The following is a 16,411-nucleotide window of genomic DNA, read 5'->3' on the forward strand; positions in this document are numbered from 1 at the left end:
TTAGTCACGTGCACCATAGCACATTAAAACTTCTCTTTATTGTCACAAAAGTCTTTCATTACAGCAAAACAACGTCATGTCAACAGAAACCATAGCTAACAAAATAACAGTTAACTCTTCGGCAAAGCCGCAAAACTAAACAAACCATTTCCAACAATTACAACAGGTGAGGGTGTCCTTGAATTTGGCCAAGGAAACATCTCAGCACCTCCCTCTACTGCTGGCCCCTTGATGGAGAACGACTTCTCTTTCGCGGACGGCCCCTTCCCTCCCTGCTGCTCCTACGTAATTGAACCCCAGTGGCGGGGTGAAGGCTGGTGGACGCCTGCTGACTGTGTGGAAGCGCAGAAGCCCCTGAGGGACGGCCTGGCCGACCTCTGGGCTTGGAGGGTGCGGACGCAGGATGCTTGATCTGAGCATGGCTGGAAGCAGTGTTCCCTGCAGGTGGTGGCAGCTGCACTGCAGACGTACCAGCGCTGGCATGTGCAATGGTCACCTGCCGAGAGAGGACACCTGCACCATGGTCGGACGACACACTGGCTCTCTGAGGGGACCGGCTCGGCTCATCCGCCACAATCGCATGCTCCACTGATTCCTGGCCTTGTATGGGACTGGAAGGGCCTGGGGTGATCCTAGCTGATGCAGATAGGGTGGCTGCAGTGAGAGTTCGCATTGCCTCAATCTGGGTGTGGACGAGGCCGGCAAGTGACTGCGTGGCAGCAGTGAGGACCTGTGAGCCAGGTGCCAGTGCTTCGGAGAAGCCCTGGACAGTTCTTTCCATTGCTTCGGACAAGGCTGGTGCCGACCGCTCCACTGCCTCGGACAAGCCCTGGACAGACCTTTCCAGGGATTGTCCGAAGCCCTGAACAGTCCTTTCCATAGCGGCCTCGAAGCCCTGGACAGTCCTCTCCATTGTTGGCCCGAAGCCCTTGACAGTCCTCTCCATTGTTGCCCCGAAGCCCTCGAGAGTCCTCTCCATTGTTGGCCCGAAGCCCTGGACAGTCCTCTCCATTGTTGCCCCGAAGCCCTCGAGAGTCCTGTCCATTGTTGCCCCGAAGCCCTGGAGAGTCCTGTCCATTGTTGCCCCGAAGCCCTGGCGAGTCCTCTCCATTGTTGCCCCGAAGTCCAACACACTCTTTGCCAGTGTATCTATTGACTGAGGCATCCTCCCCACTGCAGCCATCAGCTCAGTGTGCCTGAGCCAGGCCTGGGTGCTCATTTCAGCCAGGCGACGCACCTCCTCTGCACTCTGTGAAGCAGTCATCACTACCTGCCTTGCCCTCCGGGGAGACGCTGGCCAAACTTGCCTACCCCCCTTGCGTTGCTGCATGCCGCTTGTTCCAGCAACTGGCTGATCCTCAGAGTACCCCCCTCCCCTCCAGGGAACTACTATCCCCAGTCTGTAGATGTGTATGCTCCCCTGAGATTGGAACGGATGATCCGGCTTCCTCCTGATCCTCGCCTCCGGAGGCACTGGCACTGGCAGCTTCAGGGCGTTGAGCCCGAGTTAGTGATGCATCATCTGAAAGCAGGGAGGTGGAAGAGTGGCTTTAGCAAAAGGACAGGTTGGTGGAAAGGCATGCCAGATTGCAGCAAGGCTCTGACATGGCTGCACACTGAGGAAGCATGCTGGCGGGGGGACCAATTGGAAGGAAACAGCTGAAAAAGGAAAGAGCCTTACCCTCGCTGTCGGAAATGGGGTCGGCAGCTGCAGTGGTAACAGGACCAGACAGACGTCCTCCAAGAATCTGGTGCACTCTCTCCTCGAGATCTGTCAGAGTGACGACTTGTGGAGGTCCGCCACCGGTTCGAGTCTGCTCCTTTCGCCTGGCCGCCAGCTTGGACTGCAGGGGAAAGAAGGGGAAGTTCTGTAACATGATGCCTTGAGAGATCATCGCATGCCCCCCATGGTGCAAGAGCCCTTACATGATGCCTTGAGAGATCATCTCATGCCCCCCATGGTGCAAGAGCCCTTACATGAGGCCTTGAGAGATCATCGCATGCCCCCCATGGTGCAAGAGCCCTTACATGAGGCCTTGAGAGATCATCTCATGCCCCCCATGGTGCAAGAGCCCTTACATGAGGCCTTGAGAGATCATCGCATGCCCCCCATGGTGCAAGAGCCCTTACATGAGGCCTTGAGTGATCATCTCATGCCCCCCATGGTGCAAGAGCCCTTACATGAGGCCTTGAGAGATCATCGCATGCCCCCCATGGTGCAAGAGCCCTTACATGATGCCTTGAGAGATCATCGCATGCCCCCCATGGTGCAAGAGCCCTTACATGATGCCTTGAGAGATCATCTCATGCCCCCCATGGTGCAAGAGCCCTTACATGAGGCCTTGAGAGATCATCGCATGCCCCCCATGGTGCAAGAGCCCTTACATGAGGCCTTGAGAGATCATCTCATGCCCCCCATGGTGCAAGAGCCCTTACATGAGGCCTTGAGAGATCATCGCATGCCCCCCATGGTGCAAGAGCCCTTACATGAGGCCTTGAGAGATCATCGCATGCCCCCCATGGTGCAAGAGCCCTTACATGAGGCCTTGAGAGATCATCGCATGCCCCCCATGGTGGAAGAGCCCTTACATGAGGCCTTGAGAGATCATCTCATGCCCCCCATGGTGCAAGAGCCCTTACATGAGGCCTTGAGAGATCATCGCATGCCCCCCATGGTGCAAGAGCCCTTACATGAGGCCTTGAGAGATCATCTCATGCCCCCCATGGTGCAAGAGCCCTTACATGATGCCTTGAGAGATCATCGCATGCCCCCCATGGTGCAAGAGCCCTTACATGAGGCCTTGAGAGATCATCGCATGCCCCCCATGGTGCAAGAGCCCTTACATGAGGCCTTGAGAGATCATCGCATGCCCCCCATGGTGCAAGAGCCCTTACATGAGGCCTTGAGAGATCATCTCATGCCCCCCATGGTGCAAGGGCCCTTACATGTGGCCTTGAATGAAATGTCCATGTGTGTGCCCAGAAAGGGCCATGGGTGCTTGCTGACAGATGGCCATTGGGGCATCATGGCAACAGGGTGCTCGAAGTCAGGTGCAGATGGAGGGAATCAGAAGTTTGCATAACCAACACTCACCCTAACGACCCGAGTGAGGTCGTTGAATTTCTTCCTGCACTGAACAGGTGTCCTGGTCGCCATGCTGCTGGAGTTGACCCTCAGCGAAACCTCCCTCCAAGATCGCCGGTAAGCCTTTTGATTCAGCCTCTTGCCATTGTCAGGATACAGAACATCTCGACGGCGCTCAACTGCAGACACCAAATGGCCCAGAGCCTCAGTGCTGAAGCGCTCTGCTCTCTGTCTCACCTTCTCCATCCTGAACAAGTTTCTTGCGCCAGAGAAGGGCGAGCGCCGATTCTGAGGCCTACAGGGCATTGAGTGTGGCAGCTCAGGCTGACTGACCCACCCCTTTAAGAGCCGGCCGGCGCCTGGAAGTCTCGTGGTTTCCGGTAATTGAGATCACCTGCGCTGCGCCCGTCTGCGCCGATATTGGGTAGCGCCTGAACTTTTGCGCCTTAGGAGCCCCGTGCAACGTCTGAGTTCGCGCCTCAATCCCCTTTGGGGGCGATGCAACCCAATATCTTGCCAGGCAGCGATAAATTTCGTCTGGCTATAAACTTTGCGCAGCGCCAGTTCTAACGCCTCAAGCGGGGCTATACCCAATTTCTAGGCCTATGATATGACTCTATAATTCCCCGCTTTTTCTCGACCACCTTTTTTGAATAGTGGGGTAACATTAGCTACCCTCCAATCCATGGGTACTGTTCCAGAGCCTATCGAGTTCTGGAAGATGACCAGCAACGCATCTACTATTTCTAGGGCCACTTCCTTAAGCACCCTAGGATGTAGATTATCAGGCCCTGGGGATTTATCGGCCTTCAACCCTTTGAGTGACATTCCCCAATCAATCCTACCCAACTCGTTCCTCAGATCATCGTAGTTTCCTTTATTTAAATTGAGGACCCTAGTCTCTGAGTCAACTACTTCATTCTCCATCTTAATGAAGAATTCGATCATATTATGATCGCTCTGACTCAAGGGGCCTCGTACAACAAGATTGCGAATTAATCCTTTCTCGTTACATAATACCCAGTCTAAGATGGACAAGGCAGGACTACCCACAATGTCACTTAACAGGTAGATGGCCGAAGTATAGGTATTGCGGAGTGTTGCCTGTCAATTTGTTCACACTTACTGCTCCCACATGCCAAGCCCTCAGACAACATTTTGTCTTTTTCAATGCATCTCATGCATACCCAGAGCAGAGCAGATATTCAACTTGCAGGCTGCGATTTCGCCAGCCGCGGCGAGTCCAGTGCAGTCGGAGTAGGTGGCGGCTTCAAACCCCACTCCCGTCTTCATCCTGCCTCTTCCAAGTGATTTTGCCCTGACTGGGCTTGTTAAGCCCGCCCTGCGGGGTTCTCGGCCAATTAAAAGTAAGCAGGTCTGATTACATTATCTGATGATGCGTCATCAGCTGGTTTCCTTAAGGGGCCATGGCCACATTCATTTTGGCAGTTGTGCTGTCAGTGTTCTACAGCATTGAGGTGCTGCAAATACTGACAATCACAGCACAGAGGTGCACGGCTGCACCCGGGCTCTCCCATGACTCCCTCCATATGCTTATAGAGGGAGTCACAGCATGCAGGAAGGTTCTCTTACCTTACAATGGGTGGAAGAGACCTCCCCAGGACACCACACAGCCTGGTTTACACATTGCACAGAAGGGTGCAAGCAGTGATGTCGTCAGGAGGACCAGGCTGCAGTGGCACAAACCTTTCAATTATCTCAGTAGATCACGAAAGATTACTGCCAAGCCACACTCAACCTCATCCTGCTGTGCCACTCATCACATCCCCATCACTCTGCCTTCCCTACCCTACTCCTGCACATCCTTACACACACCAACTTACCTTGCACCTCCACCCATCTCTCTGTATCTACATTATCATTTCCCCATCTCACTAACCGCTCCTCACACTCACCAACATCCTACTGCAAGCATACCAATTAACAACACACAAGGGTAGGCACTTGGGTAGTTTAGCCAATGTTCATGTGAAGTTTCTGGTAATGTGCTGTGAAACATTGAAATTTTCATTTTCAACACTTTGCATTCTTGGACAGATCTCTGTGCACTTTTGGAAGTGGCTTAGTGAGTTGCAGTGAATGGTGAGACATAAGGGTACCCCCCACCCCCCGCAATGGTGATGAGTGTGAAAGGAATGGCCTGGATGTTGTAGGGATGCTTTATGGTGCTGGTGTGGGGTGGTGCCAACCTGGCGCATCATGTGGAAGCCAGGGTGTACAGCATCAAGTGAAGTAAATCTGGCCATGGTGAGGCCATCGCTGGTCGGGTGCTGATGCCCTGTGTCCTGTGCAGCACCAGCTGATTGCAGAGAAGGTTGGTGTTGTTGTTGGTGCTGCTGGTGTGCCTGGTTATGTTGGTGTTGGGGCCGATTGTGGTGGAATTCTGAGGACCAAGGTGAGATTTTTTTTAAGGGCACCGATGCTGCTGGAATAGATGGCAGCTGAAGTTGAGATGATAGAAGTGGTCTGTCATTAGTGAGGGAGCTTGCTCCAAGGAGGTGACAGTGGATAGAGAGTTTACTCCAAACACTTCCAAACTGCATACAACTCAAAAGTGTCTTCCAAATCCTGAAGGTTCAAGCTTCTGACATTGGAAAGTGAACAGCTGTGAAATGGTAGCTTTTTTACCACTTATGCAGCTGTCATCTATTCACAGTAATGGTGAGTCATAGAGAATCCGACACACTTACCTGACGTGAGCCCCGAGCGATGGGAAGCTCGTGGAAAAGTTGGAAAAATAGCTAGAAGGTGGTAAAATGCTGTTCAACGACCTTTAAAGATCCTCTTAACTATCTCAATTGGCTGACCTGCTGCGTAATGCTGGGTCTGTAAAGCTCAGGCAGACCCCGCACTTGGGAAACTGACACAGAGGCGGGTTCAGAGCGGGAACCCGACCCACTGTTAATCTTTTAGATTTTGACAGCCGACCCACCTCCGAACCCGGTCTCTGAGCACTGGCAAAATTCCGGCCGGAATGTGCATTTGAAAGCCTTGCCACACTCACATCACTGTAACACAGCCTAGCTACATAATGCATGGTCACTTACTGACACCCAGGTTGGGCTGCAGGTGTCCCCGCAGCAGTTGACACAACTCTGCAACTATTGCCCTACATACCCATGACCAGTTGCCCTTGGTCACTTTAAGGTAGATGTGCCAAGAGCTGCAGATATGGTTGGTAGCATGTCAAGTGCAGCCAAAGCGGCTCAGGTACCTGCTGATCTCCCTGGCACGCCACTTTTCATCTTGTGACACTACTTTGGGGAGCATCTAAAGCAGCCCCCATCATAACCTGACATGTAAACGACCAAGAGACTCTGCAACTTGTACCAAGTAGCTTTGTAACCCCCTGACCTCCGATGGTACTGGAAGAACTTTGTTCCATGGACAATATTTTTTCATCTATTCTTGCGTTGTGATCCTGTCAATGACTCCCTTACCATCAGCTTTCTGGTGACTTATTGGACAACAATAGAATGTTTTTATCAGGACAGAAAAATAGTCACTAATGGGTGGAAATAAAAATTGCACCATTATTAAACACTTATTTACACCACACTCAATTATCACGTGTCTTTAAGTTTTTAATTTTTGGGGAGTATCTTAAGTCCATAATGAAAAGGAAGAAGAAAAAGCCCAGCCCAAGTCTCTTTCCCGTTAAGACCTATCTCATTGATGGCACTTCCCTCAAGCCTATTCAGAATGTGCTTACGCAGCTAACAGTGCAATCTCGGCCAAAACATTGTGAAATTATATGATGGACCTAATTTCATTACTAAGAATAAATTCCAGATATGTAACTTGGCTCTCAGTTGACGTAGGATTTTACGTGAACTTGCAAGATCAACTGGATTTAATAATTATCATATGCTCTCTCCACAGCTTGACTGTATGCAAGGGGCATACCGGGTACGCACGGCAGGATATCTCATGTGACTGCAATGTTAAAAGGTTGCTACTTACTTACAGTTAAAGCAAAGCCGCATTTTGGAATTTTCTAAAGATTTACTACTAGCAGTTGAGGTTGAAAGTAAGGATAGATTGGAATAGAACAGCTCCTTCTGAGACTCCTGTCCTGCAGATCTTACTCCATGAGGTGCTGCAAAGCAGAATTGCCCGCTTTGGAACTGAGTGACATCTTCGGCTGAGGAGCAATGCCTGGATGGAGGTGGCTGAGTAAGTAGATGTTATCTCTCATGTCCAAGCAGTCATGAGGGCGGATGAGTAAGACATTTCTAGGTAAGGGTATTCACAATTTGCCTACTTTTAGTATATAGCATTATGATGAATGACAAAAATATGTTCACTCAAACCATTCTCCCCCCTCTTCACTCCCCACGCCATTCTATTTCCCAGGCCATCCCAGTCAAATCATGCCCCTACCTCAACACACCCCGCTCCATCTATCCGCTCTATCCCCCTATTCCATATCCGTACTCTGTCTCTAAACACCATCCCCCATTCCACAGCTAAGAAGAGGAGGTAATTAGACCTAACAGGTAACCTGTCATTCAGTATTACCTTTCTTTCTCTCTTTCCCTCTCTCCCATTTTCCTTCCTTGACACTCTTCCTCAATCTCTGCCTCTTTCCTTCTATCTTTCTCCCTGTATATCTCCTTCTCTCCCCCCCCCTCCCCCATCGCCCTCCTTCCATTTTTGTCCCTTTTATTTGCTGTCTCTCTTCTTTTCTCTCTCCTTGACTTCTTCCTTCCCCAATCTCTCTCCCTTCCTCCTTCCCCCTCGTGCTCTCTCCCGGTCCCTCCCTCTCCCTTGCACTCTTTCCATCTGCCTTGTCTCTCTCTCTCTTCCCCACCCCCTGCCCCCCAGGGGTAGGAAACTCATAATGCAGGAATTGCAGGACGAGCATCGTGCAAATTGGAATTTTTATACATTATTCCTGAAGTTGACCATTTCCTTTACAGGGAGAAATATTTTATCCTGACATCAGTGTTAATAGACATGTTAAGACTCAAGGGGGCCGAAATTCTCATCGTTAGCGCCTTCCTCCTAACGGAAATTCCGTGGGAGGTTAATGGCGGCGCAACCAGGTAGCGCCCCGATCTTCTGCGCCCGGAGAGCATGACGTCATCTCCCGGCGCAGCGCCGCGGTAATGCCTCAGGAGAAAAATTCCCCCTCGCGCCCCGCAGCAGTGCCGGGCGATGTTACTGACTGCTGCAGGGGTCGCGAACAGCGAGGCCGGCCGCTCGCGGGGCGCAACTTAAAGGCGCGGTGGCCGGCCGACATGAAACAAATCGGCGGTTTAAAAAAACATTTCTGAGCACCGGACGTGGGCTGAGTGCCGCGATCGGTCAGCCCGGCACTCAGCTTGAGTGCCAGGCTGATCTCGCGGCACTCCCGCATCCCGGCGCACCAGCAGATGCCAAATAAAAATGCAGAGCTCGCAGCGGGGAGCCCTTCCTTTTAATTGAGGGAAGAGCCCCTGCAACTGAGCACGTCGCCCCGGATTGGGACATTCCCCGCCTCTAGCACTCCAAGAGGCAAGAGGCAAGCGGCGCGCTTGATTTAGTGCTCCACTTCCCTTTGGAGCAAAAAATGGGAATTTCTCAAATGTTCGAAACATTTTTGACTTAGCGCCCCAAATGGCCCTCTGGGGGAACATCTCCCCCAAGAGATTTAAAGAATGCTCCAGCAGCTGTACCTCCCCATCAGCCCTTGTACCACTCAAAAGTTTTTATCTTACAGATTTTGAAAAAAAAAAGCACTGCGAATCAGAAAGGCTTCCCACTCCGGAGTCCTAGTCTATATCTGCATTTGAAGGAAGTTGCTAATCAACGTTTTGCATGTTTGGTAATACAATATTTTATCAAGCTGAATTTATCAGCATTAATCTAAATGGAGCCGGCTGCTTAAAAGCTTTTTTTTTTGCTGAATACATAGTTTTGTTGAGGTCAGTGCAGAATAATTTGGACTTGGAGAAACAAATAAGAGATTGTAGATGCACTGAGGAAGAGTCATGTGGTTAGAGTTAAAAGTTGCAGTGTTCCTTCCCTGAGAGATAAAAAAAAATAACTGCAAGCAGTACAAAATTCGAAATAAAAACAGAAAATACAGGAACTACACAGCAGGTCCATCAGCATATGAAACAGAAAAGATTGGTTATTGTTTTGGGTGGTGACTTTGCATCACAACTGTTGGTTGAGGCCAATTGTAGAGCCCCTATTGCTGAGATCAGTGTGGTAGCCATGTAACTATATCCCAGCGAGAGTCAGCATCTTGAGGCTTGCGGGGGAGGGAAATTAGGGGGTTGGGAGAGAAAACTTGCTGAGGTTTTTAGCTTTTTGCCTTATTTTTGGTGATTTATAAATACTGACGTCAAAATATTTGGCAGAATCTTTATCAATTTAAACCTAAAACTGGGAACCCTTAACATAGCTGGGCCGACTTCATTTTAGCAGTTCTGTTCCTAGCAGAGGTTGTGTGTTGGGCCAGCACATGGTAACACAAATGTGCATTGCTACAGAATAAAGGAATATAGATGTCATGATTTTGGTCCTCTCTCAATGCAGAAGTCAGCTCCATTGGGAAGCCCATACTCCCTATGATCAGAAACTGACCTAATGTAGCATGCCCAGGGTGAACAATGAACCTTTTTTCATTTGTTATATACACTGGAAATATTATAGGTTATCTTGATCGCTCCTGATCATGCTGAAACTGGGAGAAAATAATACATTGACAGACCATACAGTTCAGGCTGAAAATACTAATTGGTATTTCTTAAGAGACAGAAATAAACCAGAAGCAAAATGGATCAATCAGTAGAATGAGTATAGTGATAGAATACTTGATTTTACAATAGTTCTTTAAAACTGTTCCAAACAGTAAGCGAAATTCGGTATTGTCCATTTTGGGGCGCTAACATCGGCCGGGTGCAACCTTTAGCGCCCGGCGAGAATTATCGCCAGACACCGCGATATTCGCCTCTAATGCCCCTGGAGGTGATTGCAGTGTTAAATCAAGCACCACACACCCCTCTTAGGGCGCTACCGTCGGGGAGCAGGTACTACCTCAGAGCGCTACCCAAGGCCAGGCATTGTTAATCGCACCTAATCAGACATACCAGCGCCTTCCAGTTCTTAAAGGGGAGGTTCAAGCATCCTGCACAGCCGCACCCTTCTCATTGCTGCTTGTGACCTGGGCCTGGAGGGAGCCTCAAATGTTGCACTGAGACAGTGATGGCATTGCAGAGGCCCAGGGAGAGAGCCCACCGTTTCAGTGACCAGGCATTGGAGGCTCTGGTCGTGGCAGTCGAACGGCGACGGGCACTGCTGTTCCCACACACTGGCAGGAGGCCATTGCCCCGGGAATTTTCAAGTCTGTGGAGTGAGGTGGCCCAATATGTCTCCTCCAGAAGTGTGGTGGGAAGGACGCGCACCCAGTGTCGGAAGATGTTCAACGGCCTCACTTGGGTGGCCAGGGTGAGTACGTGCTTCAAAAACCTCTTCATTCCACCATCCCACCATCCCAACACAGTGCACAGACTGTATACACTGCCACATCCCCAAAGCACACCCACCAACTATGCCCACATACTAAATGTCACATCCACATCTCACACCCACAGAACATTGACGGCTATGCAACTATGGTGGGCACATGTGACAAACACATGGCTGCAGAATCACTCACACGCTGTCCTTTTTCTTGCAGGCCAAGCTGGCCCACAACAGGAGGGAGCCGCAGCGCACGGGAGGCGGGCAGGCGGAGCGGCGGCCGCACACACGGCTCGAGGAACAAGTACGGAGTATCGTCGCAAGCCATGTCGTGGGTGCTGTGGCGATTGGAAAGGTCGACCCCCTTGGGCACAGCAACGGTATGTTCATCACCTCTCCCTCTTCCCTCATACCATTTTCCCTTCACAACACAAGCCCCTCCCACTTTCCATCTAATTATACTGTCTCCATTCCTCGCTTCCTCCCTGCCCCCCTCCCCTAATGTTAAACCCACTCTTGTGCCTTCCTGCTTTCAGACAGTGAGCCAGCCTCTGACCAGCCTGTCCCTCAGCCTGCCAGTGTCAGCGAGGCTGGAGACCAGGAAGAAGACGAACCCAGAGCCTCAGCGCCTGCATCTCCCGAGCCCGAGACATCGGACGCCGGGGCCACGCGGTCACTCGAGGGGAGCATGGGAGTGGCCTCTGATGTGTTTGAAGCTCCGGGACCCAGTGGCCTGCAGCAACGCCCTGGGGAAAGGGAGGCTTGGGGGCCATCTTCCCGGAGGGTGAGTGTAGTGTATGTAACTGTTCTACCTTTAAGAGAACTATCGTATGTAACTGTTCACCTTTAAGAGAACTATTTTAGGTGTGGCACTACTTTATCTTGGCTGCTGTATACTGTAATACCGACGGTGACCACACCAGTATATAAGTGCTGTGTCAGGATTTATGGGGCAGATTCGCCCTGACCTTCGAATAGTAAAGTCCTGTTAAAGTTACTCTTGTAGCCTGTGTATTACTTCGCTATACAACCCACAGACTTTACAGTGGCGACGAGTTCGATCTTACCCTGCGTGCAGCAATACGTCCGAAGCAGTTAACGAAGCGTCGAGAAGAGGCAACCGCCCTCGTCGTTTTGCTGAGAGAAAACTCAAGGCTGCAGAGCAAGAAGGAAGGAAGACTTCAAACAAGACGCCTTCCATCAGCAACAGGCACTGATTGTCCCTTCTGCCACGGTGGGGAGTGAGCCGATTAGCACGAGAAGCAAGTCGGCCATGGTGACTGTGAGTAAAGGGAAAATAGAAACAAATAAATGGAGGATAAGGGCGGTGCACTCAGCCACAGCCGGGGAGGAAAGCACCGGACTGCGAGAAGCTGGGAGGCGCGATTGGGGTGAAAAAGGCCGGGCACCTACCGAGGCCGCGAGGCGCTGCGACCGGGATCATAAGGCGCGGAGGCAATAAATAAATAAATAACTAAATAACCCGCAAAGAATCAGCCGCAGCCGGGGAGGAAAGGACCGGACTGCGGGAGGTCTGGGAGAGGCGTTTAAAGCCGCTGAGGGAGAGCCGCGCGAGCGGGAGAGACAGAGCCCGAGAGAGAGCGAGCGAGAGCTGAGCGAGCGGGAGAGACAGAGCCCGAGAGAGAGCGAGCGAGAGCCGCGCGAGCGGGAGAGACAGAGCCCGAGAGAGAGACCGAGCGAGGTTCCGGCCAGCGGCTTGCAGCAGCTGCCGTGAAGGACCAGGAGCTGGATCTGTCCGACGCCAACTGGTTGTCCCCAGCGCCGGTTGCCCCTGCCAAAAAGAAGAAGGGGGGGGGACAAGGAACGCGATCGGCTTTTCTAGCGCGCGCTTCAGAATAAACTGAAGCCGGCGCACAGGCTACAAACCCCGTAAACCAGCGGTCGTCGCCAGAGGGCAAAGCTTACCCCTCCCACCAGAGGAAGAAGTCAGGAGCGGGAAACCGCCATTTTGCCAGTAGGGGGGAAGAAGACAAGCGCGGGAAACCGCCATTTTGCCAGTAGGCGGGGAAGAAGACAAGCGCGGGAACCCGCCATTTTGGAAAAAAAAAGAAAAAGTTAAAAAGTTAAAGAGAAATCCTGTTTCACAGAAAGATAGTGAGAGATAGTGAAGATGCCTAAGCATGGTAACATCAACAACTTCGATGCCGAGGTGGAAGATTGGGCCACGTACGTAGAACGTATCGAGATATATTGTGAGGCCAATAAAATAGAAGATGATGATAAAGCTATAACCTTGCTAAACTCGATGGGCGCGAAGACATACGGGTTATTGAAGCATCTTCTATCACCAGCTAAACCGGCGGATCAGACCTTCGCTAATATTGTTGCTGTTCTGAAGGATCACTTGAACCCCGCACCGCTGATGTTAGCGGAACGATCTAAATTTTACGGGAGAACGCAACGAAAAGAGGAAAGCAACGCGGAGTACTTGGTCGAGCTGCGTAGACTAGCGAAATACTGCCAGTTTAGAGGAAATCTGACAGAGACATTGCGAGACAAGTTCGTGTGTGGATTGTCAAAGGAAGGAATGCAAAAACGACTACTCGAAGAGAACGATCTTACACTTGATAAGGCTGTCCTTATTGCAGCATCGCACGAAGCCGCAGCGAGAGGCACGGCGGAAATGCAGCGGAAGACAGCGGTACTCAGTGTGGATCAAATGACTTCGGGTACAACAAAATGTTCTCGTTGTGGGAAGACAACACACGACCAGAACCAATGCTGGGTTAAAAACCAAGACTGTAGGAAATGTGGCAAGCTTGGCCACATAGCTAAGGTATGCCGGTCAGGAAAGAAGAGAAACAATAATAAGTCACCGCAGAAGAAGCACAGAAAGGTACATGAGGTGACTGGGAAGAGTCCAGATGAACAGAATTCGGACTCAGACTCCAACAGCAAGGCACTGGGTAGTCTGAGGATTCATAATGTGAGTAAAGAAGCTGACCGACAAACTATCTGGATCACACTACAGATTGCAAAAGTCCAAGTGAAGATGGAAGCGGACACCGGATCGGCGGTGACGGTCATGAATAAGCATGATTACAAAAAGTTATTCAAACATATTCCCCTACGGGATGTGGAGATAGTATTGCAGACATACACGGGGCACAAAGTATACCCCATTGGAAAGATAGAAGTCAAGGTGAGATACAAAGACAAAGATCACCAAAGGATGGACTTGTATGTGCTGCCCGAGGGAGGTCCACCACTTCTGGGACGGGAGTGGATCAGGAAAATAAAGATAGACTGGCATTCACTAAACATAATGACGGTAGATTCCGGGAAGGAAGAGGTCAAACCTGAACGGTTGTCCAGAATATTGGACGAAGCTAAAGAGGTATTCCAGCAAGGACTGGGAACACTGAGAGGCATTAAAGCAAAAATCAAGATTGCAGAACATGCAAGCCCAAAATTTTTCAAAGCCAGATCGGTACCTTACGCGATACGACCTGCTGTGGAGGCAGAACTGGAAGAGCTTGAACGTTCAGGGGTACTGTCTAAGGTGGACTGGAGTGAGTGGGCCACGCCCATTGTTCCCGTCATGAAGTCTTCATCAAGTAACAAGCCAGGGGGACTGGGGAAGGTCCGCATCTGCGGAGATTTCAAGATCACAGTTAATCCGGTGCTTCACACGGTACAATACCCGCTTCCGCGGATTGAGGATATCTTTGCTTCATTGTCTGGCGGGCAACACTTCACCAAGATAGACCTGGCACAGGCATACTTACAAAAGGAAGTCAAGGAAGAGTCGCGCCAGTATCTCACAATCAACACGCACAGAGGCTTGTATCGTTATAATAGACTGGTTTTTGGAGTAGCTTCGGCTCCAGCAATTTGGCAGAGGGCAATGGAGCAGGTCTTACAAGGTGTTCCAAGCATGCAGTGTTACTTGGACGATATCCTGATTACGGGAGAAGACGAGGAGGAACACCTCACAAATTTGAAACTGGTGCTCACCAGGTTGAAGGAATATGGCCTTCGAGTTAATCGCCAGAAATGTGAGTTCTTCCAGAAACGGATCTCGTACTGCGGTCATGTCATTGACCAAGAGGGGCTGCACAAGTCGCCTGACAAGATAGAAGCTGTCGTGAAGGCCCCCGCTCCGGAAAACGTTTCACAGTTGAGATCGTTTCTGGGGTTGATTAATTATTATCACAAGTTTCTGCCAAATTTATCCACGGTGCTACATCCGCTGAATGCTCTGTTATGGAAAGAAGTGCCATGGAAGTGGAGCGAGGACTGTAAAAAGGCCTTTCGCAGAAGCAAGGCGTTGATTACCTCTGAGGAAGTGTTGGCTCATTTCAACCCAACGTTACCTCTTCGTCTAGCTTGTGAGGCTTCCCCTTATGGAATTGGAGCAGCACTTTCACACAAGTTACCAAATGGCTCGGAAAGGCCAGTCGCATTTGCGTCCCGATCGTTGACCTCCGCGGAGCGAAATTACGCTCAGATAGACAGGGAGGCCCTCAGCCTTGTGTGGGGAGTAAAGAAATTCAATCATTACCTGCAGGGCAAGAAGTTCACATTACTGACAGACCACCAGCCGTTGGTGTCCATATTCAACCCTAACAAGGCCGTTTCCACTATGACAGCGCAAAGGTTACAGAGGTGGTCCGTGTTACTTGGGGCACACCAATATGACATTGAATACAAAAGCTCCAAACAGCATGGAAATGCTGATGGGTTATCGCGCCTACCGTTGCCGGTAGTAGAAGAGGCGGCTACAATGGACCCGGTAGAAATGTTCCACTCATCCATAGTAGAATGTCTACCAGTAACCAATTCGATGATCGAGAATGAAACAAGAAATGACCCGACTCTCTCACGGGTCTACGATCTAACAGTGGAGGGATGGCCAGCACATGGCGAACCAAAACTGCCAGCATTTTCGCAACGGAAAGAACAGCTGTCAGTGTGCCGAGGAACCTTGATGTGTGGATCGAGAGTGGTGATCCCACCCAAACTTCAGCATAAGGTGCTAAAGGAACTTCACGAGGGGCATCCGGGTGGAGTGAAAATGAAGAACCTAGCAAGAGCGTTTGTGTGGTGGCCAGGTATTGATGGAGACATCGAGGAAATAACCAAGAGTTGTCTAGGATGCCAGAAGGTCCAAAACGCGCCACCACAAGCTCCTCTGCATCCATGGGAGTGGCCCTCATCTCCTTGGCAAAGGGTACACATCGACTTTGCTGGTCCATTTATGGACTCAATGTTTCTAATAGCGGTGGATGCACACTCCAAGTGGCCGGAGGTAATAAAGATGTCCTCCACCACCACGGAAAAAACCATCACAGTATTAAGGACCATGTTTGCCAGGAATGGGCTGCCGGAACAGGTCTGTTCTGATAATGGACCACAATTTGTGTCCGAAGAATTCAGGAAGTTTTTAAAAAGCAATGGGGTCAAGCACTACACGTCAGCCCCATACCATCCCGCCACCAATGGCTTAGCTGAAAGGTTTGTCCAGACCTTCAAGAAGGCCATAAAGGCCATGGGTAATGAGAACATCAACTTACAACATAAGGTAGATAGCTTCTTGTTGGCGTACAGGAATGCAACACATGCGGTCACAAATCAAACTCCCGCCATGATGTTTTTCAATAGAAGACTAAGATGCCGGCTGGATTTGATTAAGCCAAACGTCAGAAGGGACGTAGAGAACCGGCAATTCCAGGGCATGAATGAAAGGCCAACTAGATCTTTTCAGACAGGTCAACAAGTTTTGGCCCGGGACTACCGTACCGAGAAATGGCAGCCGGGAACTATTGTAAAAAGGCTAGGGCCGCTGCTGTATACAGTGGACATTGGTGACAGCATAATAAGGCGCCA

The 16,411-nt window shown here is 50.6% G+C and overlaps 1 protein-coding gene across 1 annotated transcript in view; it reads left to right on the forward strand.

The window, feature by feature from the left end:
- Positions 1-9,362: 9,362 nt before the first annotated feature.
- Positions 9,363-16,411, forward strand: part of LOC147125185 (uncharacterized) — a 48,868-nt gene continuing 41,819 nt past the window's right edge. The window contains exons 1-3 of the mRNA XM_085992832.1: positions 9,363-10,546; positions 10,779-10,941; positions 11,098-15,127. Coding sequence (XP_085848958.1) covers positions 12,693-15,127 — 2,435 coding nt within the window. The 5' untranslated portion in view covers positions 9,363-10,546; positions 10,779-10,941; positions 11,098-12,692. The remainder of the gene's footprint in view (positions 10,547-10,778; positions 10,942-11,097; positions 15,128-16,411) is intronic.

The sequence above is a fragment of the Somniosus microcephalus genome, chromosome 1, assembly GCF_052327205.1.
Source record: "Somniosus microcephalus isolate GS21.2 chromosome 1, FLI_Smic_1.0, whole genome shotgun sequence".
Lineage (NCBI taxonomy): Eukaryota > Metazoa > Chordata > Chondrichthyes > Squaliformes > Somniosidae > Somniosus > Somniosus microcephalus.